Source organism: Pelecanus crispus, chromosome Z, assembly GCF_030463565.1.
Source record: "Pelecanus crispus isolate bPelCri1 chromosome Z, bPelCri1.pri, whole genome shotgun sequence".
In the NCBI taxonomy this organism is placed as follows: Eukaryota; Metazoa; Chordata; class Aves; order Pelecaniformes; family Pelecanidae; genus Pelecanus; species Pelecanus crispus.
The window spans coordinates 75,733,410-75,746,147 of record NC_134676.1 but is presented as its reverse complement, the minus strand read 5'-3'; the positions used below and the strand labels follow the sequence as shown (position 1 = coordinate 75,746,147).

The 12,738-nt window shown below is 35.2% G+C and overlaps 1 protein-coding gene across 1 annotated transcript in view; it reads left to right on the top strand.

Moving 5' to 3' along the window:
• The window catches only part of SHOC1 (shortage in chiasmata 1), a 73,801-nt gene extending 62,378 nt beyond the window's left edge, over positions 1-11,423 (top strand). Inside the window, exons 23-31 of the mRNA XM_075727114.1 lie at positions 166-271; positions 2,048-2,159; positions 3,145-3,266; positions 4,254-4,347; positions 5,256-5,387; positions 6,734-6,883; positions 8,000-8,171; positions 8,391-8,948; positions 11,323-11,423. Of these exons, the coding sequence (XP_075583229.1) occupies positions 166-271; positions 2,048-2,159; positions 3,145-3,266; positions 4,254-4,347; positions 5,256-5,387; positions 6,734-6,883; positions 8,000-8,171; positions 8,391-8,948; positions 11,323-11,423 (1,547 nt within the window). The remainder of the gene's footprint in view (positions 1-165; positions 272-2,047; positions 2,160-3,144; positions 3,267-4,253; positions 4,348-5,255; positions 5,388-6,733; positions 6,884-7,999; positions 8,172-8,390; positions 8,949-11,322) is intronic.
• The last annotated feature ends 1,315 nt before the right edge of the window (positions 11,424-12,738 follow it).

Genomic DNA, 12,738 nt, shown 5'->3' with positions numbered 1-12,738 from the left:
ATTTAGAACAGTTTAATTCTGGGGAAAAAAAAGCATATAATGGAAGCACTTTAATGGGGATGAATAGAAGCTGCATTTTTAAAAGATATGTCTATTTAAATACCTAAATGTATCTTTATTTTTTTGCATATGAAACTATTATCTTACATACACAAAATGTTTCAGGGAATCACTGTGGTTCCTTTCTTCTGGAGGTACAGATTCCATATGTATTTCTGACAACTGAAGGTCTTCTTAATATGCCAGATATTCTTCAGCTTTTGGAATCCAAGTGAGTGAAAATAATCTATTTAATCTTATTGTCTATTTATTTTCCATTTTCCAGGACATGTATCTTGTCCTGCTATATCATGTAGTAGCCACCTACTTGGCTATCAGGTACATTACTGCAATTATACTATTAGCATTTTAAGAGACAAGAAGATAATTTTTCTGCTGAAGTTGATAGCTTAATTCTATAGATTCACACAGATGTCAACCAGAATGGAATTGGCCGATTTCTTTATTTTAATTATAAGCTGGCACTTTTAATCAAAACAACTTTTTCAATTGTGTACTTTTCCCTGAAAATCATAATGTTATCCCAAAGCATTTTTTGCTTTAGTGCCTCTTGGTTTGTGGAAGACTTTGTGTTTAATTCTTCATGAAAATTGCTTTTGGATTTTTTGTTTTTTAACTACCGGAGCTATGCTAAAAAAACAAAACAAACAACAGTAAAACAGTCTCATTTTCTGATGCATCACAGCTTTTGGGAGAGCCTAAGTTAAAACCAAAACTACTTTATTTGTAAAATTCTGATCCAATATTCACTTAATTTTGAATACTCTTTAACTTGTACAAAAATTTTCATGTGTGTAAATCATTGCATATGTGCATTATTTTCTTTGACATAATTTTCTTGCATTTTCCTTTCACAATAATAAATACCTGGTAAAAGTACCTTCTATCATGGGGAGAGGAAAAAAAAAGAAAGAAAGAAACAGGGGACAGAGCAGCAGCATCTCTTAAACATAGTGCCAGAGATACAGATCATTGATTTCACCATGTTGCTGAAGAGACATGTCAATTTTGATCCTTGCTGTATCCTTGAGTCACCTGTGAAGCCATTTTTGAGCTGTGTCTAATTGCAGTTCAATAGGAAAAAAAAGAATTCTATGTTTGACATTTAAAAGTTGAACATTTAATTTGACATACACTTTTAAACTCTGACCTGTTCAAAGTCTCTGTTCAGCCTGGCCATAAGCTAAATAGCCAGGAATGCTTTTTGGTACTTTCTCACTAGTTCCTTTTAGCACTGATGAAGTAATTAAATAGGTGAGCAAAGAGCTATATAGTTTCAGAAAATCTTAAAGTTAACTTTTTTTGTTAATGTGTGAATACACTGTCCATACAAGTTTCGAGAGGACTTAGTGCTGGCAGATTCAGGTTTAGGTCTCTTGTGTTTCCTAGGGATGAGGCCAGATAGTGTGATGATTGTGTCTTCTCAACTGCCCCCCTTAGCCAAGACTCCCCAAAAGCCCTAAACATGTAATGTTCATTCAGTGAGTCTTTGCTAACACAGCTGGTAACAGGAGGCTGTGCTGCTGGCAGTTCTCATTCACTCAGAAAAATTTAGGATCATACCAATGGCAGTCAGAGAGTTTTCACTGGGTTTGCTTTCCCTGTGCTGCACAATCATGAAGGGAAGAAATGCAATATGGATTTAATTACTCAAAAGAGGTATCTAAGTGTATTTTCTTGATTTATCTATCTTAGTTTCTGTATTATGTCTTATTTTTTTGTAAACTCAAAGGCTGTATACCAGGGTCATATTCAGTGCACTTATCAACATAACTGAATTAATCCAGTAATATTTTATTAAGTCACTGCTACATTGATGTGTATTCTTCAAATGTGTCTTAAAGTGAACTCGAGCATTTGAGAAAGACCAAGGTATGAAAAGACTATAATTTAAAAAATTATATTGAGATGTATGTTACTCATTTCCTTTAAGAAAATCTTGTTATTTTACTTAACTGAGATTTATTAAAATAATTGACTTCTTCAGGTACAGCATTACCTTTGTTGAAAGAAGAAGTAGTTACTCCTTAAGGCTCTTTGGAAGTACGGATCGATATGTTGTGTTGACAATAGATGAATGTACTGCCATCTTTTTGCAGGTACAAAATGAAACTAGTATGTCCAAATTCCGTTATGCATTGGGTCACTTCTGCAGCCTTCTGTCATATCTTTTCTTCCTCATAATCATACTTAATTCATGCATTGTCTCACAACACAAATTATTTCTAAATTCATTAACTCCAAAATTCTGTCTGTGCCAGGTTGTCTAGTTTAAAATGTTCTCATGTCTCTACCTACATTTCTTCACAGAAGTGTAACATTTGATCTGAGATTGGATTGTTTTATAGTTAAAGGATGCATACTTGAAACCAGGGTTGTATAAAGGAATATTGTAATAACCAATTAAAAGTACCTGTGACTATATTCTCTTACCAGTGTGCATGTTAAGTCCTCCCATTTCATGTAGTTATCTGAATTAGTCTAGAGAATAATTTATCCTACTTTTAATAAAAAATAATAGCCTAGACAATAGTATAATAATTAAATTCTGGTGTGCAGCAAGACAGATGACTTTACAGGTAGAAGAACTGCTCCTGAAAGATAGGTAAAGAATAAAATAATCAATTAGTACAACAAGCACAACACAGATAGACATTCCTACATGCTACTGCAAGTGCTACTGCAATGTTGTGCTTTATATATTCAGTGTAGATATAATGTGATTTGTGTAGGTTAAGTACTTACTTCAGAGGTTTATAACAGTATTTTGTATTATTAAAGTTCTCAAAAATCTTAAGAACATCCTAAAAAGTTAGTAGCAGTGTTTCCTTTTTATGGGAGGGAAAAAGAGGTATGAAGCAGTGAATCAGGTTTTTAGAGGTCAAACAAAATAAAAGTTGGGAATACAACTTAGTTTTCCTGACTCCCAGATGTGTCTTTAATACCTATATTATTTAGCTGTATTTATGTTTGATCTAACTTCTGCATAATACAGTGATGCACATTAAAAGCTTGTGACAGCCATGGTAATATATTTAGCCATGGAAATATATTTATTTAGTTTTTATATTAATTTTATGGTAGAGTATGGAAGAACTAAATTATGAGAAATGCTGTGACAACGTAATATGGAAGATGATGGCATTATCACTCCAGTATACGTGCTGTTGGATTGTTTTCTATTCCAGAGAAAGACTGAATTTAGAGTAAGTTATGAAATTCTTTTGTTATCTTGGCATTTTTAAAACAAACAAAACAAACTTATCACTAAAGGAAGCTGCTTATTAGAATAAGCTAACACTCTTTGTTCTTTGAATTCCTGTGTAGGAACACATTTCCCTTAGAACAGTATGAATATTGTAAGCTTATATTTGTAGTGTGCTTTGGACATTTCACTTAATTACAGTGTTATCATGCTCCTACTGAAAAACTCAGTGGAATGATACAACCAACAGCGATCACTGGAGACCCCCCAAAAAAGTTAGCAAAGATGTTTTTCGTGTGTTACGATCTTTTTAGTCTTACACAAGAGATGAAGAAATGGTTGTTATAAAATAACAGGGTTTGAGGCAGGCAATGGTAATGTGAGGTGTATTTCAAATCAACAGGTCCTGAAATTTCACAAGTCTAAGGATATTAACCACTGGAATTATTCTTTATAACTGTTTGAAGTAAATTAACCCCTTTGTAGGGGTTACAAGATTATGAATTACTGTATTAGCATCACTGCATATGCATATGATACACAGGGAGACATTCTTCAAGTGTTCTCCCAATCCATCAGTAGTTCTCTTTTTGCTATGGAAGCACAGCTTTTGCTGATATAGTTCATAAGCATTCATTTATTACCTATTGTGAGATTTTTTTCTATGAGCAAGTGGTAAATTTTCTGTGCATCACCTTTCCTCTCTGTATGATTTTTCTCCTGTGACTGACCCTGATCCAGTCCTTTCGCTTCAGGCCAGGCTTGCTTTGCTATGGGCTGACTCCATTTTCTTCCTCACAGTGCATCCTTCAGCACTCAGTCACTTAATGTGTCCTAGTTCTCCTTTCACAGATATTAATGCTCAAACTGTACTAGTATTCTGAATCCCAGGAAATGAGATAGACATTTATTAACACATGGATCAAACATCTTGGAATTATTACAAGTGCATATTAAATATTAACAGTCCAATGAAACTGTTTTATAGATACAGTCTCAGGGGAGATACTCTGCTTAACATTGTCTTAATTTATGCCACTCTAATTGAACTTACACAGATGTCAGAAGAGTTTGAAGTGAAGGTAATTTTTTTTTTGTTACAACCTTTTTGTTTTAATCTTCACTGTGTGGTATTTCTAAAGTGCTTTAATCAAGTATGCATTCTACATCAACAACATAAATAGCTCTAAATTACTAAAATAAGAGAAAGGAGCCTAATTCAGTGCTGCTGAGATCAGTGAAAAGACTGTGTTGATTTCAGTGCCAGTTGCATCAGATTCAAATAGCAGCTGAAGTGTTTTTATGACTAGGAGTCAAAAAATGAGGTTGTACCTTTAATTTTATAAATTATTAGAATGTGTATTAACCCTGCTTATGTCTTAAGATTCAGCAGCTTCAGATTAATATTATGTTACTAATGTAGTAGAAGAAAAGAAAGTGTAATTTTCTCTGCTGTCAGCTAGTTTGCATTTTCTTTTTATGAGGCAAGATAAATTAACTTTTTTCATTATAAATCAGAAATGCAGTATCTAGAATAATCAACATTAAAAAATGGGGCAAAAGTTTCATTTGGCTTACCAAGTTGATGTTTGTAACTTATTTCTTGTGTAGTTTGTGTGCAATCTTTGAAGCACTACACGTCTTCTTAAACTATATTAGATCTCAGAATTACCTGTTTGTTTAGGAATTCATATTATATCCATAAACTTGATCACATATAAAAGACCTATAGGATAAACTAATTCCACCTACATAGGATTTGCATTAATAAGGAGTGTGATTTGCATAAATACAGAGTGTAATTTGAGGCCAGGCTAGTGGTCAGAGGTTGGTATTCTACCTCATGATGAGCATGGATCAGGTTTAACTACTCCACATTACCAGCTGTTGTGTTCAGGGTCACCTTTAACCTTTCCCATTTAACTACTGTAGCAAATTAAGACGTCCCTTAGTATAAGTTTTAACCAAAAATATTACGTATCACTTTTAGGTAGTTCTTACGCCAGGGATTGAAGAGACAGCACTGGTAATTCGTCAGATTGCTGACAACATTTTGATAGCATCTCATATCAGTCCTCATGAGTGGTTGGACAAATCCTGGCTTTCTGTCTTGCCATCTGAGGTTTGCTTATCTTTCCATTAAATTGCACAGTTTTCTTCCTGTTTCTCAGACTCATAAAGTTCTAGGCTTTTTTTTGTTGTTCTCTTAAAATATATTATTAAAATAAGTATTATTTTATATACACACACACATACTTACTTTTTTATATATATATACATACGCACACACACATATATATATAAAGCTTCTGTCATCCTTGGCAGCACAATTAGGTGCAACTTGGACTTTCCTCAGGCTTTCACAATTAACCAGTAGAGAAGTTTATCCTCCACATCCACCAGCCGTTGTGTATGGTTCTACAGTTCTAGGCACTACAGTTGAAAAACTGTCCAAATTATAAAAGATAAACATAAAATGGCTCACTTGGGCAGGAAGCCAAATGCATTAGTGCTGATCCATTACTGAAGTCAGTGGTGTTGCTTACAGACTTGCTTTGATACAAGATAGTAGAAATTTGTTTAACTTCTCATGCAGTAGTTGATATTGGATATTTACAACAAATGCTGGAACAGGTCCATCAATCACAGTCACATATATCATGTTCTTTAACTTGTATATTAACGTTTTCAAATTAAACATATGGATTTGTTCATTTTATGTGGAAGCTCTGAACTCTTGTAAAGCCAAGATTGTTTTTGGCTTTTGCAAAATTCGGAAGCGTTGTAAAGCAGGTATTGGCATGGCCTTTCAAGTGTGGGATATTGGATTATAGATTTTCCAGTTTAGAGGTTAAGGATACCAGGAAAAAAACTGAGAGTCGTTGATTGTTTTTTGTCTCTGGGAAAGGTAGTAGATCCTGGTATGTGCTGAGTGTGGAGCTTTGTGAAAGTCAGGAACTAGAAGCTGACGTTCTTAAAATGCTACAGCTCTCAACTTGCTGCCCTCTGTGTGACATTCAGCCTCCCCTTAGCAACTCCTGCTTTTGGCACCTGTCTCATTGCTTTTTACAAGTGTAACTTCCGTAAAACAAACCAGCTTTATTGGTTTATCCTGACTTTGGTAATTCTCTTCAAAATGGAGAATAAATGGTAAAGCTGGTAATGCATTTTCAAATCAAGTTTACATGATTCACTGTTTTCATCCTTTAGAATAGAAACATCTTTAGACGGTGCTTGCTTTTTATCAAACTATTGTGCAGAACTTACTCTTTGCAAAAATGAAACACTGTTACATCTGTAGGTAAAAAAAAAAAGTTTTTGTGGGGCTATAAAAGTGCACTGTTTGAAAGCTCTATTTCTATGATATACTGCGTGACCTATTCATAGGGATGTCATTCTGTAGAAACAGAAAAAAAGGAAAAAAAAGTTTGTCAGATACCAATCTAACAAAATAATTTCCATTTCCAGACAGAGAAACGCCTGCTTGCTTTTCCATGTATGAACCCTCTGGTTGCTCAATTTATGTTAAAGAAAGGATCTTCACTGAACAGGTGGTTTCTTGCGAGCCTTGATGAACTTCAGGAACTTCTGCCAGAGGTTCCAAAAAAAGTTTTAAAGGTTAGCCAAAGTTAATTTATGTATTAGATCAATCTTTTTGCATGTTGTAATACAGTTTGTTTTTTTTAATCTGAAGCAACATGCACATTTGCTGGTATCATTTAAAAATGAATTGTATGCTTTAGCATATCATTCATACCTAAAATGTTGAGCCTGCTAATTCTCAGTAGATTTTATCAAGTCACCATTATGTTCGCATGAAGATGATTAGAATATTTCCTTAACTGGAAAAAACCCACATTTGATCAGCTTCCAGTTCAGGCTTCATTGTACCTAGTATTGTATCAGCATGCAAGCTTATATATATGTTTCCCTAATAAGAAATGTTTTCCTATTAAGTATTTCCAGGACTTTTATCTATCCTTCCCTCCTTCCTTCCTTCCATCTTCTTACACAATAATAAACTGACCACTTACAATTCATAGTACTAAGCATTTGAAAGAGCCCTAGAGGTTAAGATGAAGAATTCCATTCACTAAAGTGCCCACTCTGCAGTTAGAATCATGTGGTCCTGCTGTTTCAGCTGGGCCAAGTCTGGGAAAATTACAGACTCATTATAGTCAGCTAATTAGATTTAAAAATGCACAGCTTTTATCAGTCAAGAAAATTGGATGACAAACTTCCACATCAGAAGCATTCAGTTAAGGTAAGGGAGCAAGTGAACAGGTATTTGGGCACTGAATATCAACTCGTGAATATTATTGTAATAACTGTATATGTGTAAAGCCATGTTTACTGACTGAAAAACAGAAAAAGATCTCGTCAGTTTAATTCCTCTGTGATGTATGATATACACCAAACCATTGCAGACACTACTTCCTACAGTCCTGGACTAATGAAAGAGAATAAAGTATATTAAGGTTCTGATTTTCCTGTATTTCAAGAGACAGGCTATTACTTACTCTGTTTATAGATTTAGGACAGGTGGCACATTGTCTACTTCACATGCCTCTCCTTCTGTATTGGTAAATCTTTTTTTTTTTCTTTCCAGTACACAAAAACTTACACCTCTTAGAATCCTAACAACTGGTTTAACTTTTCACATTTGACAGTGTAGACATGTAGACATGTACTATAAACACTCCTCAAGTATCTTTTTTTTTTTGTTTGTGTTAGCATTTTAGTGACATGACATCTTCGTACAGCCTAACCGTTGCTGCTCCACTAGAAACAGCAGTGAAAGGTGTATCACCCCCAGAAAACCAGAATAACTTCAATACGTTCTATCCAGATTATAAACAAAATCATCAGTCTTTACAGCTGCTTGGTAAGGCACAAAACAGCACAGGTAATATCTTGAATTACTAGGAAAATGTGTTACCTTTGAAACCAAGTGAAAATCTGCATGTATTAGAATATTTATCTTCTAATCATGGAAAGGTCAGTTATTCTGAGCAGACAGACTGCAATGGAAATGCTCAATGGCATCTTGGTTTTCTGTAAAATGTAGAGAAATAAGCTAATTTTTCATTCTCCAAACGGAATGGTTCAATTTTTTCTCTACCAGGACCATCTCATACGAACTCTGAAGCCATAATTCCTCCACTGAATCACCATCAGGGTTTTTTTGACTCTGATCTTCCAAGCTATATGCAAAAGAACTCATGTTCTTCAGAAGTAGTTACACGGAAGAAGCAGAATGTCTTTGCTGTGCCAAAGGACTGTGAAGATTTTGCTCATCTAGATGTTACGAATTGTCTTCGTGTTCAAAGACAGCCTTTCAGGATGCACTATAGCTCTGATCATTCTTCCAAAAACTCTGAAAAAGAGGATTTCTTTGCAACTTTCAGTGACTGTGCACCTCAGGAGAGCTCTAAGAGTTTTCTAGAAGAATTTAGAGACACAACATTTAAGAGCCCAGAAATTCTGATTAACCAGACCCCATGGAATGACTTTTCATCCACAGGCCCATGTGAATCGTTTGCATCTGATAGTTTTCTCTCTGATTTCTTTGTTGACCCAGATGAGCTTCAAAGTATGAATTTTCACCAAATAGGTGGAGAATCTAAAGGAAAGAGAAAACAAATTCCACCATTCGTATGGACAAAAGAAAAAAGTAGAACAGGTATGTCCAAAGAAAACAGAATTTGCTGAAATTCTGTTTGTAACTCAACTGGAAACAGGAGTATCTGTTAGACTAGATTTCGTATTTTCTTCACGTGGTTGTTAAATCCAATCCAACCCAACGGTTGCATGTTTCCTTTGCTAAAAACTTACTTGCATATATATTTCTTCTGTGATAAAAGGTTCCTAAGCATTTATTTTCTGTTTTGAGCATAAAGAATATTTAAAAAAAAATTGAGTTGTGTTACTGCCATTACTTTTCCTTGGTAAAATATTGAAAAGTGTAGTTCTCCAATATTGTAAGCTTCAGCCTCTTCTCTCTTTGACCGTGCCTGAAATGTGCATAATAAACATGCCAGAATTATTTTAAAAGTTATGGGAAAGATTATTTTGTAAACATAGGTTGGGACAAAAGGGGGAAGAAAAGACTAGAAAGTATTTTCTCTAAAGGACAAAAAGTAGATTCAGCAAATTCAGGGGGTACAATTTAGATACTACTAAAGGCTGTGTTTTGCTGTTGGCATTAATGGAGTAAGAATTTCACTCTGACAGCTTTCTAAGTTTGTTTCATACCGTTCCCTTATTCTTGGAATATTTTTTTTAGCTAACGTCTCCAGGGCTAAACTCTCCATCCTGAAATCATTCCAAAGCATATTTCTTCAAATAGGTGGTATAGTGTGTACTTCAAAACTTTTTTACCCTGAAGTTGTGTACAGCCTTTATATAAAAGCTCCGGGCTTCCCTTTTTTTGTAGTTTTCTTATCCCTGGTTTACTTTCTCAAATATAGTTAGCTTGAGACCTTCTTTGATAATAATCTATGTCCATGGAGTCTTAAAAGTAGGAGAGCATCGCTAGTCCCTGTCAGACTAAGTATTGCTATAACGTATATTGTAGTATTTTTTAAAATTCTGCTCCTTTCCTATAGGTGAGGTGCCACATTCGTTAAAAATCCAAGGTTGAACTTCTTAAATAAAGTGCCTAACTCCTAGTACAGATGATTTAATTTATGTTTTCTCTGTTGCAGCCTGTTGTTAAATCTCTTGGTAGTACAGTAAGGTCAGCACAGCATTAAATGCTTTCACTAATTAGTTCAGACTCATTCATGAAAACACAAATAACTCATCAATATCATCATGTTTCATGGGCTGCTTAAGGCAATTATAGAAGTAAAGAGAGGGAAAGTTAATTGGATATGGTGAACTGCTTTTGATTTTCAGCCTGTGTAAATTAAAATGTTCCTACAGAAACTCTGAACAGACCTATTGCCTCTCTGTTGGGATTAAAAATGAGACCTGGAGTATTGCTGAGTAGTTAACAGTATTTCAGTAACCTGTAACTGGCACTGATAGTATAAAATTCTAAATACAATAGTTTCAGTAGAGATCAGGCAGATTCTTCTGGTACCACATTTTACAGTATTCTGAAAATACTGTGATCTCCAACTGATAAGCTTTCTGTAATACTCTTGCCCAGTAGGGCAAAGGTATACTTAAATCTGAATCAAATCAAAAAAGGAAAAATGATTTTGCTTTAGATTTTGGAAGAATAGGTTTATTTTACTTTTATTAGTCACTAGCCAGGGGAAAAATAAGTATACTATATAGTTATGCATGCTAATGCGAAATAATACCTTAATACAGTGAAAGCCTTCCAAAGTCCCAAATTTAAGAAATGTGAAATCTCAAGTTTAGGAAATGTGTGCAGAGTCAAGTTAAAGAGACACACTGGGAACCCCCAGGGATTTCTTCAAGCTTCAGATCAAACTTTTATTAAACCACAAACAATTAATGCCAATATGCCAAGCCAGTATTTCCACTGGAAAAGATGAAATCCTTAGGTCAGCGTTAAAGTTTTGTGACAATACTTTTTGTAAAAGCTATACAGAATTTTCTTACAGTAACTTATTTTTAATAAGCAACTTCTCAAATATTTTATTGTAAAAATACCGGAATCTTAGGAACAAAAGTAGCTTTTTTAAACAACTTAGAAACATGAACATGTCTCTGGTTAAAAAGAATTAACAGTTACAATTACTGAATAGTACTGAGTGTAATATTAATAAAATAGAAATAAGCATTAAAATCTTTACTGAAATATTGTAGTTAAGCATAGTGCAGGTTCATGTATTTATATTGTATATCAGGCCCTGTATTATTATTACAGGATGATATGCATAAAACTCATTGGTAGTAGTAAGTACTAGTTGATATTAACCTGTACACATTTAATTTTACGGTGGTTGATACTTTTCATACAGAGCATACTGGTTAAAGCTAAAGTCTGCTGCTGCTTCTGAGAAACACATAGTTAAGTCTGCATATGTGTTGTATTTGTAGTTTATCATACATATATTTTCCTTCCACTTCTTTTCCAGATTCAGGATTTGCAGAAGCACCAGAGTTCAAAAAAAGGAGATTGACGTATGAAAGAGTCCCTGGAAGAAGAGATGGACAAACACGTCTTAAATTCTTTTGAATGGAACGGGGATTTGCACATACTTTTTAAAATTCTTAAGCTCTTTGAAGGGAAATAGATTCAGTTCAAAATTTTTGTTCATTTTCACAGAGAAATTAGGTTTGGGAATCCTTAGTAATTCAGGATTCTTTTGTATGTTTTTAAAATTTTACTAAAGAAACTAGTTCCTTGAACCTGGAGAATTACTCCTCTGTTTATTCTCATGGGTGATGTAAAGTTACCTTATCACTCTTTATGCAAGAAATAAAATATGAATTAAAAAAACCAGACACTGAAGCTCATAGAGTTTTCAAGGCACCTATGTTTGCTCCCTGAGCATGCAGCTTTCCAAACGTAGAGATGGACTAGATCTCCCGGAATCTCAAGGCTGCTCATAAAGTCTTAGAGCTTTCTTGCACTTACAGCTGTGACCCTTTGCATTTGTCCCTTGGGCTCAGTTCCACTTCTTTCCTTCTGACAGCTCCTTTAGAAACCATGTGATGAGTTCCTGAACTGTCTTTAATCATAATCAAGCTAAGGAAACAACCTATTTTTTTTATGGAAAATGTGTGAAAGATATGTTGAAATTTAGGATTCTAATAGATTTGATTCAGAGAACTAAGCTGTGACTGTAGCTCTCTGCATAATCTGGTGGAGGCCATTTGCTGGCATCCACATTTTTCAGCCTGTTACAGTGCATTGGCAAATAGGGAGATGAGAATCATCTGGAGGCAGTGCCAGTTATTGTAGGCTACAGGTGGAAGGGGTAAGAGGGAAAAAAGAGGCCTCTCATTGCAAGCTGCAGAAGAGGGGATAGAAGAGTACCCAAACCCTCACTTTCCATCAAAAGATTTGTCAATGAAACTGGAAATGCCTGTGGGTCTGTTGTGGTTTAACCCCAGACAGCAGCTAAGCCCCACAAAGCTGCTCACTCCCCCCACCAGCAGTACAAGGGAGAGAATCAGAAGGGTAAAAGTGAGAAAACTTGTGAGTTGAGACAAAGACAGTTTAATAGGTAAAGCAAAAGCTGTGCACACAAGCAAAGCAAAACAGGGTATTCATTCACTACTTCCCATGGGCAGGCAGGTGTTCAGCCATCTCCAGGCAAGCGGGGCTCCATCATGCGTAGCAGTTACTTGGGAAGACAAACGCCATCACTCCAAACATCCCCCCCTTCCTCCTTCTTCCTGCAGGTTTATATGCTGAGCATGATGTCATATGGTATGGAATATCGCTTTGGTCAGTGGGGGTCAGCTGTCCCAGCTGTGTCCCCTCCCAGCTTCTTGCGCACCCCCAGCCTGCTCACTGGTGGGGTGGGGTGAGGAGCAGAAAAGGC